This window comes from Ceratotherium simum, chromosome 22 (assembly GCF_057802395.1).
Source record: "Ceratotherium simum simum isolate JZ-2026a chromosome 22, ASM5780239v1, whole genome shotgun sequence".
Classification (NCBI taxonomy): Eukaryota; Metazoa; Chordata; class Mammalia; order Perissodactyla; family Rhinocerotidae; genus Ceratotherium; species Ceratotherium simum.
Genome location: NC_141921.1, coordinates 7,461,806 through 7,483,716, shown reverse-complemented (window position 1 = coordinate 7,483,716; position 21,911 = coordinate 7,461,806). Strand labels below are relative to the sequence as shown.

The 21,911-nt window shown below is 38.2% G+C and overlaps 1 protein-coding gene across 3 annotated transcripts in view; it reads left to right on the top strand.

Moving 5' to 3' along the window:
* Positions 1-21,911, top strand: part of OSBPL9 (oxysterol binding protein like 9) — a 170,792-nt gene that overhangs the window by 44,089 nt on the left and 104,792 nt on the right. For all 3 annotated transcript variants that reach the window (XM_087445950.1, XM_087445954.1, XM_087445953.1), the window contains exon 3: positions 7,389-7,467. In XM_087445950.1, coding sequence (XP_087302076.1) covers positions 7,389-7,467 — 79 coding nt within the window. The remainder of the gene's footprint in view (positions 1-7,388; positions 7,468-21,911) is intronic.

Genomic DNA, 21,911 nt, shown 5'->3' with positions numbered 1-21,911 from the left:
AGCCTAAGTACTGATAGACCCGAAAGGTTGACCATCTGAAACCTTCAGAAGAAAAATCTTGAGAAGTCACTGAAAGATATATGTTGGCACAGTGGGTCATAAAAGCAGGGCTGAAATAAAATCTTTGATATTTTGGTGGGTTAACATAACAAAGAACTTTGCTTAACAATAAATACTGTTACATATATGGATTATCAAAGGTAGTTTTACCTTACTAGATGTAAAAAATAGGTAGTATAAACCCAGATAAGGGGAGAGGAAGGATGTTTCAGGCAGGGGGAACATGTGTAAAGGTGTGGTGGTGCAAGAGAGCTTGGGGCAATTGGTAAACCTCAAGCTCCTCAAGTGTAGAATTTGATGAGAGATGAGACTGGAGAGGTGGGCATGGAGCAGATCACTGAGAGCCTTGTAGGCTAGGCAATGGCAGAGTGACCATGTCCCCTAAACCGTGACACTCTTGGGAGTGAAAGGGAGATCTATTCATTATTATGCCAGGATAACAGGAATAATCCAGAACTGTCCCCAGGCAAACCAGGTCATACAGTCACCTTATATGAAGGTGAAGAAGAGCCGTTGACGTGGTTACTGTATCCTACAAGGAATGTAAGGTTAAAATAAATTTTAGGTAATAGGCTTGGACAAATCTAAATAATAATCTTGATTGGAAGGGAATGAGAGAGGTGGGCCAATTGCTAGATGAGGATGTGTAATTGGAAAGGATTGTTGTTGTTAAAGAGAGTGAAGACTTGAGCATGTGTAAATGCGGTTAGGAAAGAGCCAGTACAGAGAGAGAAAAGTTGAAAATTGGTAGAGTAAGAGACGTGAGGAATGGTGATAGCGGATGGAGCCCCTTTTCCATTATGACAAGAGGAAAGGAAGTAAGAATGGGTATAGAGGCAGATGAGTCTTGAGGTGAGAGGGCATAGCAGGTTTAGAATTCCTACCCAAGGAGTGCTTACGTTGTTGTTGGGGGTTCAAGGAAAGTAGAAGAGGTTTTAAATAGCTACAGTGGATGATGAGAGAGAGACTAATAACAAGACAGGGATACCTCCATCACCACTTATACATAACATTTTCTGCCACTCTAGTGGCAGTCTTAAACCAGGTAGTCCTAGCCAATGAATAAAGCAAGAAAAAGAAATATAAGGTATAAGGATTGCAGTAGAAGAAATAAAACTATTATTATTCACAGCAACTTAATTGAGCATACAGAAAATCCAAAAGAATCTACAGATATACTAAGTGAATTTAGCAAGATTACTGGATACAAGGTCACTATATGAAAATAAATTGTATTTCAGTATACCAGCATCTAGTAATCAGAAAATGATTTTTTTATTGATGTTTTAATAGTTTATAACATTGTGAAATTTTGGGTTGTAAATTTTTGTTTGTCCATCACCATATATATGTCTCCCTTCACCCCTTGTGGCCACCCCCTACCCCCATTGCCCCTGGTAACCACAGTACAGTTTTCTCTGTCCATGTCTTGGTTTATATTCCACATATGAGTGAGATCATACAGTGTTTGTCTTTCTCTTTCTGGCTTATTTCGGTTAACATAATACCCTCCAGGCCGATCCATGTTGTTGCAAATGGGACGATTTTGTCTTTTTTTATGGCTGAGTAGTATTCCCTTGTATATATATACCACATCTTCTTGATCCAGTCATCAGTCAAGGGACATTTAGGTTGCTTCCACTTCTTGGCTATAGTGAATAATGCTGCAATGAACATAGGGGTGCGTAAGCCTCTTTGGATTGTTGATTTCAGGTTCGTTGGATAGATTCCCAGTGGTGGGATGGCTGGGTCATAGGGTATTTCTATTTTTAATTCTTTGAGGAATCTCCATACCGTTTTCCATAGAGGCTGCACCAGTTTGCATTCCTACCAGCTGTGTATGAGGGTTCCTGTTTCTCCACATCCTCTCCAACATTTGTTGTTTTTTGTCTTGGTGATTATAGCCATTCTAACAGGCGTGAGGTGATATCTTAGTGTTGTTTTGATTTGCATTTTGCCTGATGATTAGTGATGTTGAACATCTTTTCATGTGCCTATTGGCCATCTCTATATCTTCTTTGGAGAAGTGTCTGTTCATTTCCTCTGCCCATTTTTTGATCGGGTTGTTTGTTTTTTGTTGTTCAGTTGTGTGAGTTCTTTATATATTATGGAGATTAACCCCTTGTCAGATATATGTTTTGCAAATAGAAAATGAATTTTTAAAAATAGAGAACATTTATCATAGCATCCAAAACATTAACTACTTAGGAAGAAATATTAATAAAAGATGAGCAAGACTTCTATTTAGAAAACTATAAACACTATTGAAATTAAAAAAGACCTAAATAAATGGCAATCCCAGTTTGCTCCCAGTCAGTCCAGTCAGAATCCTAGCTGATGTGTGTGTGTGTGTAACTTGTTCAGCTGACTCTAAAATTTAAAAAGGGCCAAGAATACCCACTTATGATTCCTGCCTTCTCAGCCAACAAACAGACCCTAGGAAATATGTGACTTGCTCTCACCTGCCACTCTCGAGAAAATTGGCTTTGACTATGGTGATATTGATTTATAATTTATAAAGGCCAAGAAAAAAAGTTGGAGGACTTACTCCAGCTGATATCCGAATGTAAAGGTTTCTAGAAGATAATATAGGAGAATATTTTCATGGCCTTGGGATTGGGAAAGACTTCTTAAAGAAGACCCAGAAAGCACAATCAAGTGTAAAAGACATTATACTACATTCAAGTTAAGAACTCTTCATGAAAAGACAACATTATGAGAATGCAAAGGCAGGCAACAGGATGGGAGAAGTTATTTGCCTAATTCATAACCAATGAGGGCTTCAATCCAGGATATATAAAAAGTTCCTACAAATAATTAGAAAATGATAGTTCAGTCTTGTCAATGGGCCAGAAACTTGAACTATTTCACAAGAGGATATTCAGATGGCCAACAAACATGAAAAGATACTTCACTTCATTAGTTATCAGGGAAATGGAAATTAAAACCACTCTAAGATACCACTACTTACTTACCAGAATGACTGAAGTAAAAAAATGTTAGTGAAGGTGTGGAGCAGTTGAAACTTTTTTTTTTTTTTTTTTGCAGTTGAAACTTTTATACACCACTGATTGGAGTGTAATTGGCACAGCCACTTTTGAGAACTGTTTGACAGTGTCTATTAAATTTGGCATATACATACCCTATGACCTAGAAAATTCACTCCTAGATTTGTATCTAATAGAAGTAGAAGCATAGGTATAACAAAAGATATGAATAAGAATGTCCTAGCTGGGCCGGCCCCATGGCTTAGCGGTTAAGTGCGCGCGCTCCGCTACTGGCGGCCCGGGTTCGGATCCTGGGCGCGCACCGATGCACCGCTTCTCTGGCCATGCTGAGGCCGCGTCCCACGTACAGCAAGTAGAAGGATGTGCAACTATGACATACAACTATCTACTGGGGCTTTGGGGAAAAAGAGGAGGAGGATTGGCAATAGATGTTAGCTCAGAGCTGGTCTTCCTCAGCAAAAAAAACAGGAGGATTAGCATGGATGTTAGCTCAGGGCTGATCTTCCTCACACACACACACACACACACACACACACACACACAAGAATGTCATAGCAGCATTATTCTAATAACCTAAAACTGAAAACAACATAAATGTACATCTGCAGTGGAATTGATAAATAAATTGTGGATATCTGTACAGAAAAATACTATATATAGCAATAAAAATGAACAAACTACTGGTACATGCAACGACCTGGATGAATTTCATAAACATTAACTTGGGTGTAAGAAGCCACACAAAAGAAAATATATGGTATGAGTCCATTTGTATAAAGTTCAAAGACAGACAAAACTAATTTGTGATGTTAGAACTAAGGATGGTGTTTACTTTTGGGATGGAGGGCAGGGCCAATGATTAGGAAAGGTTTATAAGGGGGAGCTTCTCTTCCTTGAGCTTGTACAGTTATTATTGTTTATATGTTACCTTTCAATATAAAGTTGTTTTCAAATTATACAGTATATGTAAAATGCTTATCGTAGTGCCTGGCTCATTGAAAATATTCACTACCCGGCAGTATTAACATACTGTGGTTTGGTTCTCTATGATGCCGAAGATCTAGGGCAATTCTGTCTAGTAGAACTTTCTGCAGTGATAAAAATGGTCTCTATCTGTACTTCCTCGTTCATAGCTGCTGGCCACACGTGGCTGTTGAGCATCTGAAATATGACTAGTCTGACTGAGGAACTTATTTTTTAATTTTACTTAATTTTAATGAATTATAATTAAAATTTAATTACCCACATGTGGCTAATGGCTATCATATTGGATAGTGCAGGTTTAGGTATTGCCACAGGGAGTGAGTGACTGAAGGAGAATGGCAGTGAAGTTATTTGAGTTGAACAAATGAAGAAACTGAGAGGCCAGGCTGTCAGATGAATTGTACATCTGCATATTGAAGTGAAGAATGCTCCAGGTAATGGCAAGACCCGATTGGAGTGGGAGATTGTTACTTAGGTTCCAAAGTCTTCAAAGAAGCCTTTAGATAGAGGAGGAGGAAAATGTAATGGACAAGAAAGGAGTGCTTTCTCCCATATAGGTTGTCAAAGGTACTTAGGTAGAAATGTTTCTGAAGCACACTTAGAGTTTCAAGAAAGAAGTGGTCAGCAGCAGCAACAGTGCTTCAGAGTGGTGCCGTATGACAAAACTAGAGAGTAGTAAAGTGGTCATGGGAGACCTGTGAGAGTGCAGTTTGGTGCAGTGGTAGGGAAGGAAGCTAGATTGCAGGAGTGGATGAAAGGTTAAGGCATGGCCAATTTTCGAAAAGCTCCTCTGTAAAAGCAGTGAGAGAAGAGGTGGTAGCTAGAGGGAGATGTGGGGTTTTGCTTTTGTTTAACAAATGGTGGGGAATTGAACTTGAGGAAAGACATAAAAAAGTGAAATTGCTTGGTGTTTTTTTTTTCGGTGCGTGGAAGAAGTGTTGAGGCTAGGTACATACTGGGTCTCTGTGAGGTGAGGAGGAAGGGCTGGGTGATGACAGTGAAAGGGTTGGTTGGGCCAGATTTTTAACAGTCTTGAATGGTATTATGAAGAAATGTTGACTTTATCTAATAGTTCGTGGATAGCCAAGGAAGGTTTTAAACGTCTGGGTCTCCTGTAAGAGTCTGTGCTTTGGAATATTACTCTGGCAATAGCAAGGACTGTGGACTGAAAGGTGGACAGGCTGAAGGCAGACAAATTGCCTTAGCAAGCAAGAAATAAGAGCCTGAATTAGGCAATTCATAGGATGGAGAAGAGTTGGCAAATTTGAGATTATAGTTCAGAGGTGGAATGAGCACAACTTTTGGTGATGGAATGAAGGAGAATATGTATAGAACCCAGAAGTTTCTATCTAAGTTTACTAGATAACTGGTGAATTTATGTTAAAGGATCCAAAAGAGAGAACAGACATTTGGGATTGGGGTGAGTTATAACAGCTTTGCTGAGATATAATTCACCTACCATACAATTCACCCATTTAAAGTATACAATTCAATGTTTTTAATACATTCACAGAGTTGTGCAACCATCACCACAATCGATTTTAGAATGTTTTCAACACTCCATAAAGAAACCCATACCCATTAGCAGTCACTCCCCATTTTACCCCAACCTCTCCAGCCCTAGGCAACGACTAATCCACTCTCGGTCTCTATGAATTTGCCTATTTTGGACATTTCATATAAATGAAATCATACAACATGTGGGTCTTTGTGACTAGTTTCTTTCATGTAGCGTGATGTTTTCAAAGTTCATCCATGCAGAGATCACTCTTTGCCTTGTAGTATACTCACCTCTTTGCATGTTTTATCTCCACTGGAATATAACAGAATATATTGGAATATAATAGTGCCTGAGGGCAGGGACTATTGTTATGTATTCCAGAACTGTATCTAGCGCATATTTTTGTATTTAGTTATGACTTAGCAAATATTTGATACATCATAAGTTAGGTTAACTCGGTTAACCACAAAATTAGGTTAACTAGAATGAGCTGCTCCCACATCTGCTTACCCATTGAGGTATGTCTACATTTGCTATCATGGAATAGGTAGGTACCATGCCAACGGTTCTGGCTTTGCTATTAACTCTTTGTGTGACCTTGGGTAAGTCATAATACTCTCTGGAGACACTTTCCTTATCTGAAAATGGAATGAAAATCCCTACCCAGTCTGACACTGAGGAATAACTAAGATAATTCAAGTAGGTGGAATTTGGATAGAGTTGGGTTCATCCAGCCAACCTCTGGGAAGAAATAAATAAATGTTTGGCTCTATTACCTATTTCTCTTAGGATAGGACTAGTCCCCCTACGTAGCCTTTTTTCACGGGATTAGATATTTTGGCCCCTTGAGTCTTTTCAGCCCCCATTTTCAAGGTCTCTGGTTTTGTCTGTGGCACAGTGCTTCTTTTGTCACCATCCTGGGGCATTTAACCTATCCCATGTTCTCTAGCTTTTCTCTCTGGAATACTTACGACACTTATTTCTTAAGGACGCTGACCAGTAGACTCTCTATTTTGCATAGCTTCCTGTCTCTTCCCTTAATTCCTGCTTTCTTAATAGGCTGTGTGTAGTGGAATACAGAAAAATAAAGGTTTAAAACCCACTCTCCTGAAACAAACAAGTTATAAATGCAGCCCTCCCCTGCCCCCTTTTGCAGAGTTGTTCATGCTTTTATTTAGAAAACATATACTGAGGGTGTACTTGAGTGCCATGTATCCAAATAAATAAAATAGTTCTTGACTTCCAAGATCTCATAGCGGTTTAGTAGGAGGAGGCAGACATGTAAATAGGTTAACAGTATAATGTGGAAAGTGCAGTAGCAGAGCCATGTACCGGTGGTTATCGGAGCATCTGGAAGAAGTGATTGGGACAGTGTTTTGAAGCACGTGTCACCTGGCATTTTCCCACTAACAAGCATAACCACAGAAGCAGCCTGATGAAGAGCACCTGCTTTCTTTGAGCCTCACAACAACCTGGTGAGGTGGAGGTTTCTGACTCCCATGTTAGAGAGCAGTCTAAACCTCAGAAAGGCTCAGTGGCTGGCTCTTAAACACAGAATCTAGACTCAGCTTCGATGGTTTTCCCTTTCCCCTCACATTACATCCATGCCCCTTGTGCTAGGATAGAAAGTACCCATGCCAGGTACTACAGTGCCCTGTTATCCCCTCTCCCTTAGTTCTTCCTCTTTAAGCAAAACTAGAGTCTCAGATTCCCCTTTTTTGTGTCTAGCCTGCTTCTAGTGTCATCGGTGCATTGAGTATTCCGGGGCTGTAGCAGTAGTGAATATTGCTGATGTCATTGTTTGCCTTATTGGGATTTTGCTCTTTGTTTCACAGGGAGCTGTGATTGGTATAGACGATGAGGACGACAGCACCTTCACAATAACTGTTGATCAGAAAACCTTCCATTTCCAGGGTGAGCTGAAAGAAGAGATTCTTTCTCTTCATAGTCCCAACTGCTGCTTTCCTTCTCTTTTGGGTTGTTTGCTGGATGACTTGAATGGTTTTGCAACTGATCCTGCATGAACGAGCGCACAGGAACGTTCTGGATGAAGTGGTACTGCAGGTTAGGCAGGGATTTGTATCTGCAGTGGATACAGATCTATTTGAAACGACTGTGGATCTGGCTGCAATTGGAGATTAAAAATTTAAAGAATAAAAATCAGTGAAGGGAGAGAGTAATGGGCTGCTGCTGCTGCTGGCTTGTGTTTACAGAAGGTTGCTGATCTTCTTTATCAAGGAGTATGGTTCTGCTTCTGCATGAAGAGTCTAAAGACTGATTGTGAAGGTTGCAGTGTTTGTCCATGTAAAAATCAAAATGCAAATTAAATTGAAGCTAGTGGCAACCTTTGGCTTAAAGGTTTTGCTTTGCTTCAAGAACTACAAGTTTGCATTCATTTCATCTGCATTTCTGTGTCTTGTCTGCCAGCTGTCATTTCTCTGCTATTATCCTTTTTATAGTTAATAATACCAATGCCATCTGCCACTGCTATGTTTCGGCATTGCATGCTGTGGTTCACCAATAGAAAGGGTAAGGCACTGTCTGATTGTTCTCATTTCATCTTGCTTTGAAAACTCTAAACCAGCAAATAAAGGTTGATTTTAATGATCCTGTCCTAATGTACCACTCATCTCCTAGGAGTGTCCATTAGCTTTGTTACTAACGTTTTTGTTATTTTGCCTATCCAGAGTAACCTCTATTTTATGTTTAAAGCAGTCCAAGAAACTTAGAAATGAGAAGATTTGGAGATGATAGCACTTTCTCTGAACTATGAGTGACAGTGCACTGTGAAAGATGCTAGGTATACCAAGATGAATAAATATTACATAAATTTATAGCTTAAAAATGTTTTAGTTAGGAAGTCTAACCGTGACCAGATGTGTTATACGGGATGTTCAGATAGCTCTTGTCCTTCTGTGCTGGGATAGTGTATTGCAGTTATTTTTCTTCATTGTCTTGGGTAAGAAATTGGCACATAGAAATGAAGATGTAGCTTATATACAATAAAGACAAACCAGTGTACTCAATAGTGATATCTCTAATGCTTTTAGGAAAAAGTATCTTTAAAATAGTTACTGTATTTGATCATATTCTTTATTCACAGCTGCTTAACTAGTGAATCTCTCCTGAAATTTTCTTCATAGAACATTTTAAATCTTATTATGAAAGCCCAAGGCCTTTATTTTTAGGTTAAGTATATAATGCTGCTTATAAACTGAAGCAGATAATACCCACATGCTGGAACTCTTTACTTGAGTGAAGTTGAATACTTTAATGCATTTCAAGTAATAGCTGGTGGATGCAGGTGAAGGCTGCAGTATAAAATTCTCCCCTCTGCAGTTACTAAGGAGACACCTTCTTTGGACTTCTAGAAGCTGTATTGTTTGCCTGTTTAAGGGAAAGGAGACTCAGACCTCTAGAGCAAAGGCACCTCTACCTTCTAATTTACTTTTAAATTGTTAATATTAAACTGATCTCTCCTTTATCAATCCCATATTTATGTGGCTTGCTTTAAAATAATTCCTTTAATGAATTATTTAAATAACAAGGATAAATAAGAGTTATATGTATTTTTAAAATGAATTCTTAGTTCTGAGACTGTCAGATTGGTTAGTTTATTTTCTACTGTAATAGTTATGGAAGTCTCAGGCAACATGAGATTGTTTGGCTTTTGTAAAGAACTCGGTAAGAGTCTATTCTTGTCAATAATGAAAGTTGTTTGACATTCATAGGTCCTTGTTCATAAGAAAGTCTCTGAAAATTTGATAAAAAATTATCAGTGTCTGATAGATATTTTATTCTTTTTTTTTTTTTGTGAGGAGATCAGCCCTGTGCTAACATCTGCCAATCCTCCTCTTTTTTTTTTTTTTGCTGAGGAAGACTGGCCCTGGGCTAACATCTGTGCCCATCTTCCTCCACTTTATATGGGATGCCACCACAGCATGGCTTGCCAAGCAACACGCCAGTGCGTGCCCGGGATCTGAACCGGCGACCCCCGGGCCGCCGCAGCAGAGTGCGCGCACTTAACCACTTGCACCACCAGGCTGGCCCCAGATATTTTATTCTTGATTAGAATTTGGAAGTAAGTTTGGCTGATGTATATTAGCATATGTTTAAATGTGTTGAAGTTTTTATTTAATATACCAGAATTTTTTGAAAGCAAATGAAGTATCAATTGATGTATCTATAAAACAAATTCTACCACTGTCAACTATTCTAGGGAAAGCTAGAATTTGTTCAGATACGTTCATTTATTCAACGTCTATTTTAGACAGTATTTTAAGTTCTGGGGATACAGTAGTGAACAAAACAGATAAAATTCCTTGCCCTCTTGGGTCATTTATTCTGGTAGAGGAGAAAGCCAATGAATAATATAAATTAGTAAAATATTAAGTAAATAAGAGAGTGCTAAGTTCTGGGGAGAAGAAAATAAAGCAGGAAAGGAGAAAATGAAATAGAAGCGAGGTTGTATATGTGTGTGTTGGTGGGGTGCTGAAACTTTAGAGTCGCCAGGGAAAGACTCATTGGGATCGTGCCTTTAGGTGAAAGACCTGAAAGAAGTGAGGGAACAAGCTATATGGCTTTGTTGGGGGTGATGGTGGGGAGTACATCATTCCAGGCAGAGGGAACAGTAAGTGCAAAAGAGTGTACCTGCCATATTTGAAGAACAGCAAGGAAGCCACCTCTGGTTGGAGTGCAGGTAACCATGGGGAAGGGTAGTAGGGGATGAGATGTGAGAGGTAACAGGGAGCCCAGTCATGTGAAGCCTTATGTGCCACAGTAAGGACATTGAATTTTACTGAGATGAGAAGCCAATAGAGGGTTTTGAGCAGAGGAGTGACATGATGTGATTTTTTTAACAGTATCACTCTGGCCACTGTGTTAAGAATAAAATGCAGGAGGCAGGGAACTAGTTAGGAGGCTGTGGTAATCCAGAAGAGAGATGATGGTGGCTCCCACATGGTAGCAGTAGGGCTAGGGAGGTAGTGAGAAGTGGTCAAATTGTGTATGTGTGTTCAATCAACTTTATTGAGGTGTAATTAACATACAATAAAATGTACACATTATAAAGTTCAGTGAGTATTGACAAATTTATCTGTTCATATAACTGCTACCACAATCAAGATATAGAACGTTTCTATCACCCGAAAGATTCTTTTACTCTTCTTTCAGTCAGTCCCCACTCCCAGCCCCTGCCCCCAGGCAACAACTGATCTACTTTCTATCGCTGTAGATTAGATTTTTCCTTTGGAGAGCTTCACATAAATGGAATCGTATAGTATGTGTTCTCTTTCGTCTGGCTCTTTTTTTTTTTTTTTTCCTGAGGAAGATCAGCCCTGAGCTAACATCCATGTTGATCCTCCTCTTTTTGCTGAGGAAGACTGGCTCTGAGCTAACATCTATCGCCAATCTTCCTCCTTTTTTTTTCCCCCCAAAGCCCCAGTAGATAGTTGTATGTGATAGTTGCACATCCTTCTAGTTGCTGTGTGTGGGACGCGGCCTCAGCATGGCCGGAGAAGCAGTGCGTCGGTGCGCGCCCGGGATCCGAACCCGGGCCGCCAGTAGAGGAGCGCACGCACCTAACCGCTAAGCCACGGGGCCGGCCCTCGTCTGGCTTTATTTTAGCTCAGCATAATGTTTTTAATGTTCGTCCATGTTGTTGCATGTGTTGGTAGTTTGTTCGTTTTATATTGCTAAGTGGTAGTCTGTGATATATTATATTTATTTTGAAGGTTGGACTATAGCATGTGATTGACACCAAGATTTTTGACTTGAGCTATAAGAATGGAGTTGCCTTTAACTGAGGTGGGGAAGATTGCAGGAGGAACTAGTTTGTGTGTGTAGGGGGGCGGGGGGTGGTGTGGGCATCAGGAGCTTAGCCTTGGGCATGCTTATAAACAAGTTCTGGATGCCTATCAAACATCCAAACGGAGATGTCAAGTAGGCAGTTGAAGTGTGGAGTTCAGGAGGAAAGTTGAGGCTGGAGAAATAAATTTAGGAGTCATTGGCATATAGATGGTATTTAAAACCACAAGAATTTGGGAGTAAGTGTAGAGACAAAAGAAAAGAGGTCCAAGTAATGAGTCGTGAAGCACTCCAACATTTATTTAGAGGCGCAGAGATGAGGCAGAAGTGGCAAAAGACGTTGGAAAGAAGCAACCAAAAAGGAGGTGAATGTGGTACCCTAGAAGCTAAGAGAGAAAGTGTTTCTCAGACGAGACAGCATCAGCAACTGTGTCAAATGCTCCTGATAGATCAAGTAAGTTGAGGGCTGAGAAATGATCACAGGATTTAACAATTAGGAGTCTATTGGTAAGCTTGAAAAGAGCAATTTTAAGATAGGAGTATAGACAGTGTGTTCAAGTTTTGCTGTAAATGGAAGGTGAGAAATACAGCAGTAGTTGGAGAGGAGAATGAGAACAAGGGAGTTCTTTTTAGATAAGAGAAATAATAGTATGTTTTTATGCTGTTGGCGATGATTCAGTAAAGAAGGAAAAATTAATAATGCAAGAGAGAAATGGGAGAATTGTTGGATCAGTGTCCTTTGAGAAGGCAAGAGAGGATGGTACCTAATACATACAGGTGGAGACTGCCTTTGGCTAGGAGCATGGACACTTCATCATAGTAACAAGAAAGAAGGTCAAGTGTATGGAAATATATGTAGGTAGGTTGTTACCCTCACCTTCATTTCCACTGTGGTTTCAATCTCCAGCTGTCATACATGTCTTGTATCCTGAACATTGTTTGTTTATAATAAAGAGGGTTGGTGCCAGGAAGAGAACAAACTTCCCTGAAGCAATAGATAATTTGTCATTACAATGATTCCCATTTATGATAACTTTATTTCAGAATATCTCCAATTTTAAAGAGATGCCATAAAATTCTCAGTTTAAATTAACTTTAGTTTTAAAAAAGAAAACTATAGTTTTTTTTTCTTTAGGCAATTAAAATTACAATTTAGCATATTAGAGCTTTAAAAAGGTTTGAAAACTACAACTTCATTCTGTCCTTTTTTAGAGATTAAAAAGAAAAATGAATGACTATTGTATATAAGCTCTTATCTTTTGAACAAGGACAAAAAATCATCCCTTTTCCTATCAGTCTACCAAAGTTGTTTGCATATAGATTCTTGACTAGACATTGGGTGGAAAGCAGTTTTGGTGTTAGATTGGCTGTTGGGTTCAAGCATTTATTGTGTGTATAGTATGTGTAACTCCCTGTGCTCAGAACTGAGGGTATACTGGTAAATAAGACATGGGCTGTGATGTCAAGGTGCTTGTAAAGAAGTAATTATAATGTAATGTGAAATATGCTGTAGTAGTAGACTATGTATAGGGCCCTGAAATAATGGAGAGGCAAAAGAGGCAATTACTCAGTGCTTCACAGAAGAGCAGAGTTTTTCTTGTTACTAAGTAATTCTTTTTTTTTTTTTTGTGAGGAAGATCAGCCCTGAGCTAACATCTGCCAATCCTCCTCTTTTTTGCTGAGGAAGACTGGCCCTGAGCTAACATCCGCTAATCTTCCTCTTTTTTTTGCTGAGGAAGACTGGCCCTGAGCTAACATCCATGCCCATCTTCCTCCACTTTATATGGGATGCCGCCACAGCATGGCTTGCCAAGTGGTGCGTTGGTGCGTGCCCTGGATCGGAACCGGCAAACCCCGGGCCGCCGTAGCGGAGCGCGCACACTTAACCACTTGTGCCACCAGGCCAGCCCCAAGTAATTCTTTTTATAATAATCAAAAATAATTTTACTAGTTCTAAAAATTTCAAGTTCAGAATTATAAAATGTAAAAATTGAAAGTTCCTTGTCACCAGACTCTGTCTTCCTCCTCTCCCTCCTTACCTCCTCTATCTGATGGAGTTCTAAAGATTGAACAGACGTTTACCAGGCTGAGGGATGTTGTAGCATGTACAAAGGTATGGAAATATGATGCTACTGAGTGTGTTCAGAGAATTACGAATATTTGCCACTGTTAGAACAGTGGGCAGGAGATGAGGCTGTAGAGATAGGCAGAGGGCTACGTCTAATATAAAAAGGTCATATTTTTATCCTGAGGTCACTGAGGAGACAGTGAAGCAGAGTTTTAAGCAGAGAGGAGATAGAGTAAGACAGGGGCTTTAGATTAACAACTGTGGTTATTGATAAGACCCTGAATGGGTTAAAGCAGTGGTAATGGAGAAGGAGAAGAGAAAATAGACTTGAGATTTTCAGGAAGTAAATCTATAGGAACTGGTGACTGCTTGGAAATGGGAAGTGACAGAATGAGAGTAGTAAGGGTGACATTCTTGGTTTGGCTTATTTGGATGTTGTCAACATCTGAAGTAGAGAATCCAGGAGAACAGAGGTGGTGGGAGTCCTCTTATGTTGGAGGTGTCTGTGGGATGTACAGATATCAATGGTGATGGCAATTGGATCTGAGTCTGGGCTGAAGGTGGAGATTTGTGGTTATCAGCATATTGCTGGTAGGTAGAACTAGAAGTTGAAAATTTGAATGTCTAAGGGCTAGCAGATACGTAAATGAGTGAAGAGTAAAGCTGAGTGAAGACTAGCAGTTTGGAGAGCTCATGCCCTGTTTGAAGGGGTAGCAGCTATATAGTTCCAGACAGTTGTGGGCTTTTGGTATTGTTTGTCCAGTGTTGCCAGATTCTCCAGTTTTTTAAGAGAAGCCAGACATCCAGATTTTTGGTGGTGGGGAGGCGGAGTTTGAGTATGTGTGTGTTAAATTTCTAGATTAAAAAAAAAATTATGTAGGCCAACAAAATGCATCTATGGGCTAGATAAACCTCTGGATTTTCAGTCTCTGGTTAAAACCATGATAGTATTGGGTATGAACCTTCTGGGTGATCTGAGTGAGAAGAGAGCTGAGGACCAAACCTTGGAGCACACTAGGGTGGAACCGTCAAGAGGCTCAAAGGAATGATCAGAGAGGTTGGGGTGAAAGCTAACAGCTTCAACCATATGAAAGTGCTGTTTTTATAGGTTACAAGTAGTTGCATATCAGCAGTTCATATGGCTCAACCTAATATAAGAGGAGATAGTCTATAATTCAAACTAATAATTTAAAAAATACCCTGTTTGAATTTTACCTTCAACTAAAATTGAATCTATTTAATGCTTTAATATGTATAATAACTTATAATGTTACTGATAGTGTATTGGGATAATAGTGATAATGATAGCTACATTTATTAAATGTCTATTTTATGCTAGGCACTAGTCAGAGTTTTATTTATGTTAACTCATTCAGTTCTCACAACCTCATGAAGTAAGTACTATTATTGTTTTTATTTTATAAATAAGGAAACTGGGGGCCATGGACGCATAGGTAATATAAGGCAGAACTGGAATTGGAACACAAACAGTTGTGCTCTAGAGCCATTCTCTTAACTACTACAAAAAATTATTGTAGAGATTTGTCACCTAGTTTATAATTAACTTTTATAATTTTATCAGAAAAGGAATTAATGTAAAATATAAGGAACTTTACAGCACAGTTTAATGCAATTAAATTTTGCGACGCTAATTTTCTACATGTTCCGTTATTTAGTAGAAATAGTAGCAGTAGTGGCGATTAACGACAACTACCATTACTACTGCTATCTGTCATGAATCAGGCACTGTGTTCAGCAGGCACTGTACATTACTTCCATAATTCCTAAACTCCACAACAGTGAGGTAGTTTTATTTCTGGTTTTAGAGGTAGAGAAACTGAGTTTCAGAGAAGCTAAGTGAATTAGTGGTTTAGTGCCCAGGTCTGTCTAGATCAGTAGCTCTTGAAGTGTGGTCCCAGCCCAGGAGGATCAGCATCACTTGGGAACTTGTTAGAATTCTACACAGAATCTCTGGCCTGGCCCCAGACTTGCTGAATCAGAAACTCTGGGATTGGGCTCTCTCTAGTGATTCTGATGCACTCTAAAGTTTGAGAACCATTGGTCTGGATCCAGTGGTTTCACATGTTATATCAATTTGCTCTCATAACAACCTTATACATTAGATGGAATTATCCTTAATTTATATATGAGAGAAGTGAGACACAGGGAATCAAGTAACCTGGCCTTGACCTTAGTTTGTCTCTTACTGTGTCCTAATCTACATGGAACGGGTGTCTTGCCTTAAGCAAATCTGGTGTGTGAAAATCTAAATTTTTTAAAGATGAAAATTAGGGATATGTATGTTATTAGTTCTTCATAAAATAATCTTTCACTTTCAAAGGACTTTATTGGACATCCTTAAAGCAGTATGTTTTCCAAAACGATTTCAAGTATGAAATTTGTTTGCAAATTTATTTGAATATACTTTTAAAGCAGTGTAAGTTGCATAAGACAAAATACAACATTTTTAAACATTAAAAAATATTTAAATTAGAAGAGCCTTCAGGAACTGTGGAAGTCTTAGTGGAAGTCATCTGTGGTTGGGCTGATAGCTGACCTTTTCAACTCAGTCCATTAGAGTTTGCTCATTTATTAAAATGCAGAATTACTACAGATCAGCCCAGTGGTGAAGGAAAGTGTTTAATTCAGAAACGTTATACTGATCAAGTATATTAGGGCAACATCACCCCTACTGCATTAACATCAATCAGTACAGCATAGCACATCCGCATCATTAATCATTTAGAATAGATAGTACCTCATTAGACTAACTCTTGGTTGCAGGCTTAAGTGGCTTCTGCTTTAAAAATAACCATCTCAGCATTATCGTTAGTAAACAGATTCCATTATCTTCTGTTGATTATTGACTTTAAAAAATTTTTTTCTCTGCGGTTTTATATTTTTGATTTTTACGTGGTAACACCTCCTCAAAATAACCCTTTACAGACTTCATGTAAGGGAAGTAAATCAGCTGTAACTAATTCTCTAATTAGATGTTGTAATTTCAATAGATGTTAAATGGGGAAATGCCACCAAATTCATATATTGGGAGTTTGTTGTGTCATTGCAGGAGGATTGGATCTGAATAGTGTACCTTCCTTCTTCTTGATTTGCTTTCTGTTCAAGAGCCTCCCTGAATATTTGAAATTATAATTTTCCCAAGTTTAACCAGTTGTGAACTGTTTGACTTAGTAGCTTGGATTAGAGTGGATATTTAGTTTTATTTTTTGTTAGTAATGTATATTTTTATCCCACCATTCCCTTTTCCATAATTTATAAGTAGTAAAATTATTACCTGCCCACTGTAGAAATTTGGGAAAATATAGAGTAGTATAAAGATGATACTAATAATGACCTATAATCCTACCACTTGAAGATAATTATCAGTAACATGTTTGTAGATTATTTCCTGCTGATCTTTCAGGTGTGTGTGTGGGGTGTGTGTGTGTGTGTGTGTGTGTGTGTGTGTATCTTACAAAATTGAGTCATTCTGTGTAAATAAAGTTTCCAGATTTTCAATTTTAAATATTATATCATGAAAACTTTCCCATGGCACTAAATGTTGTAGGAAAACATAATTTTTAATAGCTACGTAATATTCCATTTTATGAATAATCATATTTAACCATTCATCTTCGTTGTACAAGTTATTCTCTATTTTAAATAATGCTTTGTTGAACATCCTTGTACATAAATCTTGAACCAAATCTCTGTTTACCTTAGGTTACATAGATTCATAAAAGAATTTGTCAGAACAAAAGACATAAATATTTTTAATATTCTTGAAACAGTTCTCCCCAGTTGCTTTCAAGAGAGATTGTATCGATTTATACTGCCCTCTGCTTCGTCATACCCTTCATCAACCCTTAGTATCATAATTTTAAAAGAATGCGAACCCAATGCTCCCCCTCAAAAATATATTTTAATGTGTTTATTTCTTGCTTAATGAATTGTTCATTCCTTTCTCTGTTTCTTTGTTGTTGTTGGCATGCTCATCTTTTTCTTATATCCTTCTTTTTGAAAGGGAATAGGGAATAGTCTTAGACTTATGTATTAACCCTACTATCTAAGAAATTGCTAATATATATTGTTAAGTAATCTGTTTTACCCAATTTGGAACACATTGCTTGGTAGGTATCAGGGTGAAGAGTAAATGAAGATATATAAAGAAAAGTATTTCTCTACTCTAATATAGAATGTATACCTGAAAATATGCATGAAAGTAGACTGTGTGACTTGAACAAAGACCTACAGGGTATAAGGGGGATGTGTTCTCACCACATATTACAAAGTCCTTAATGACACCTTGCCTTTTAGACACGATATTTACTCATAAGATATATTCATACGTTTTACTCCTTTCCTTCAAAAATGAACATATAGGCAATGGATCAAAGTCTTATGGGCCACGGGTTCGGATCCTGGGCATGCACCGACGCACTGCTTGTCCACCCCTGCTGAGGTGGCATCTCACATACAGCAACTAGAAGGATGTGCAACTACGACATACAACTATCTACTGGGGCTCTGGGGAGAAAAAGGGAAAAAAAGGAGGAAGATTGGCAATAGATCTTAGCTCAGGGCTGGTCTTCCTCAGCAAAAAGAGGAGGATTGGCATGGATGTTAGCTCAGGGCTGATCTTCTTCACACACATACACAAAAAATGTCTTCTGGGCCAGAGTCTAAAGAGTGTTCTGTTGATGGTAAAGATTTGCTGTTTTAAGAATGCCTAATGATTTCTCAGTTATATTATATTTATAAAATTTATGTTTATTGTCACTCCTATTGGCACTTTAATTTTTCTCTTTTTCTACTATTCAAAAGAGTGATAGAATAGAATGCAAAATATATTAAAGTAGTTGCATGAGCACTGCTCTTCAGGTGGAGATGGTGATGCTGCAAGAACTAAACTGTTGCCTGGTGGGCTTTGCACAATGTGATGACACAAAATGTCCATTTGTTGCCTGATATAAGAAAATTCAAATTATTCTCTGAGGAGTCAGTGTACAAGAACGTGCAGGTTTTATGAAAGTTGAATGGTCAAGTACTGTTTACATAAAATGTAATCTCATACTTGAAGAAATTTTGGGGACTGAAAACTAGCTTGAGGGACAATTAAACATTAAATTGTGTGCACTTGTAACTATAATAGTTGTTCAGGGAAAGGAATGATGTTGATAGATTTTTTCCATAGTATTCAAACTTTTAATAAAAGCATTTTACAAATGCAACCCTATTTAGAAGCCCAAAGGCGAGACAGAAAAAAGTGCAGTTGCTCTGGTTGAAGAGAGAGGGTTGAGGGCTTAGAGCCCTTCCCCAGGCAGCCCCTAGGCACTTTGAGAAAATACCAGTATTCAATTTATTGCATCCGTTCATTCTTTTCATTCATTCATTCATTTTTATTGTCAACAAATATTTGAGTGCTTATTGTATACCAGGCACTAGGCTAGTTTCTGAGTGTAGTGAGCAAAGCACTCACCATCCTCAAGGATCTCACATTTTGAAAATCATTATTCTGGAGGAGGCTTCCTGGATGCACAATTTCAGGTAGTTCTCTGACCCCGGGTGAAATATCCCTGAGTTAAAGCTCCATTTTCTGGTAATGCCTGGACTGCACTCACCCTTGTTTTTACTTTTAGATAGCTAACTAGCTGGTAAGTTCTCTAAGAAAATGTTCACTTCTGCCAAGGTCATCTTTTTCTTTTCAACCTACTTCATTAACTCTACTTGTAGTTTATGAACATTCATTCTCATGATCATGACGCTGTAATCAGTGTACTCCACGTGTAACATTGGTCCAGCATATAAATTCAAGTTATGTTTCATCATTGCATTTTCTTTCTTTTTTTTTTTTTTTTACTATTTTATTGAGGTCATATTGGCTTATAACATTGAAACTGAATTATTATAAATACAAGTCCTAAATTTTAGGGAGGACTGAATCAATGACATTTTACTGTATCTAGATTGTTTCACAAGATAGAGTTAAAGCTTGTGGAATGGACTAAGGTTATGTCTGAGTTTATACTGCAGTCTTGGTCTGGAAAAATATGCTTTCCTAAAGGAAGGTAAAGATATCATATTAACAGCTTATAGCTAAATATAGAGAAGGAAGGAAGTAGCTTATTGCTAGCTCTCTGCCCTGAGCAGAATTCTTTGGAGAGTCACTGGGGGCAAAGAGTGAAGCCTTCAGAAAGGTTGTTCACTAGGAATATTGTAAGATTATAGTACAGAAGTGCCTCTACTGTACTTTATACCCTGAAGATAGAATTGCATAATTTTTGTAAGTCTAAAGTGCTTCCCTACCCTCAGTTTGTAAAGAATAACATCTATTGTCAGAATACTCTAGCATTTTATTTAAAGTAACATAAATCAATCATAGTTTCTTATTAATATGATTCTGTCACTTTGTTAGGCTACATCTGTTTTTGCCTTAGTTGCTTTGGAAGTGGTCAAAAGAATTAAGTGGCAAATTCTCTTTTCCTATAGATGTATTTTATTTGCCTTGCTTTAGTTTTCTTCCTGAATTTTCTAACATGTATTAATTTTTTTCTCTCATTCCTTTTATTACCTAATTCAAAACTTGGGTGATTCTGTAACATCATTCTTCCTTTTTGAATAGCCCTTAACCTTGGTAGTCAGTGAGGTATTTTTGAAATTCTATATTTCTCCTCATGAACTGAGACTTGGCTTCAGCTTCTCAAAATTACCATTCTTATCCCTCCTCCCTTCCCTTCCCCAGAATGCATTGAAGATGTATTCTATTTTTTAGCTTCTCCTGTAGAGGGAGTATTTTGTAGCAACATATGTTTGAGTACGAACTGTTAATTAATAAATTCAGCAAAACTTTTGATAATAAGATTTTTCAGGAGGTCAGTTTTATCAAATTTCAGAATTAATTGAATCTGAGTCTCTTCAAACCTAAAATTTTGCAACCTACCACTCTCAACCTGGTTTTCCTTCTATATTCTCTATGTTGTAAGAAAGCACTTCCATTTACCCAATAACCAAATTTGAAACCTTCTCTTTCCCTACATCTGCATTCCCTACATTCTCTCTACATGAGAGTCACCATGTCCATTGGATTCTACCTTTTCTTTATTCCTCAAGTCACTGACATAGTCCAGGTCTTTATCACTTTTTTTTTTTTTTTTTTTTGTGAGGAAGACCAGCCCTGAGCTAACATCCGATGCCAATCCTCCTCTTTTTTGCTGAGGAAGGCTGGCCCTGGGCTAACATCTGTATCCATCTTCCTCTACTTTATATGGGATGCTGCCACAGCATGGCTTAACAAGTGGTGTGTTGGTGTGCACCCGGGATCCGAACCAGCGAACCCTGGCCCGCTGCAGCAGAGCGCGTGCACTTAACAGCTTGCGCCACAGGGCCGGCCCCAAGGTCTTTATCACTTCTTACTTTCACAGTTTCTGTGTGTGAAAGTATAGTTAAAGTACTTTCAGTATAGTACAGTTCAGTAAAGTACAGCACAGTTTCCTTTTTAACTTCCTTCTCTCCCTTTTTCTGGTCTCTCTTCTGCCAATTCATCTTCCTTATTCATATCTGGGTGAACTCTCTAAAACCATCCTATTCCTAATACTTTTTTTCTATTCCCTGCAATATTGTAAGTCTTAAAGATTGAAAACTCAAATCCTATTTCTCTGAAATCCAAGATTAAGGAATAGTGACCCCTTTACTAAAACCTGGAGTTAAAGTAGTTAGGAAACATCTTCTGCGGGAGCTAAAATTGTTAGGATATATTTACATATAGATTTGGTGAGGATTTTCCTTGACCGGGAATAAGTTCACTTAGAAGCATGTGATTGTAGAATGAATTGAAGAGAACCCATTAATCTACATGTGACTTGCATTGTCTGCTTTGACTGAATCAGAAATATCCAGTTGCCCAATACAATGCTGACTCTGTCTAGGAGAAGCACAGTATTACTTCAGATAGTCAAAGCAGAAGTTGTGGGGGAGAAACACTTTTGTAAATATTTGCTTGTGTTTTATTCAACAGTTTAGAGACTTCAGCTAAAACTATTCATAAATCTTTGAGGGAGCCAATTATGGCAGCTTTAAAGAATACTGAGCAAAAATAATGATTTCTTAGGAAACCCAACCTATTTTTAGATTCCAAATATAAAAAGGGAACTATACTCTGAATAATGAAATCAGTGGATCATTATTCCGCATTCAACAAATATTTATTGAACACTTGTTTGCCTGGCATGATTCTGGGGCCTTGGGATACATCAATAAATAAAACAAAGACCCCTGCCTTTGCGGAGCTTACATTCCAAAGGCAGGAGACAGGCAGTAAATAATAAACATACATAAACATACATAAATATATATATATATATATGTTAGAAGGGATAAGTACAATGGAGGAAAAAAAGTAGAGCAGGATACAGGGAATTAGAGATGGTGGGTTGGGAGGCCAAGTTTTAGTATATGCTGCTTAGAAGACCTCACTGAGAAGGTATCA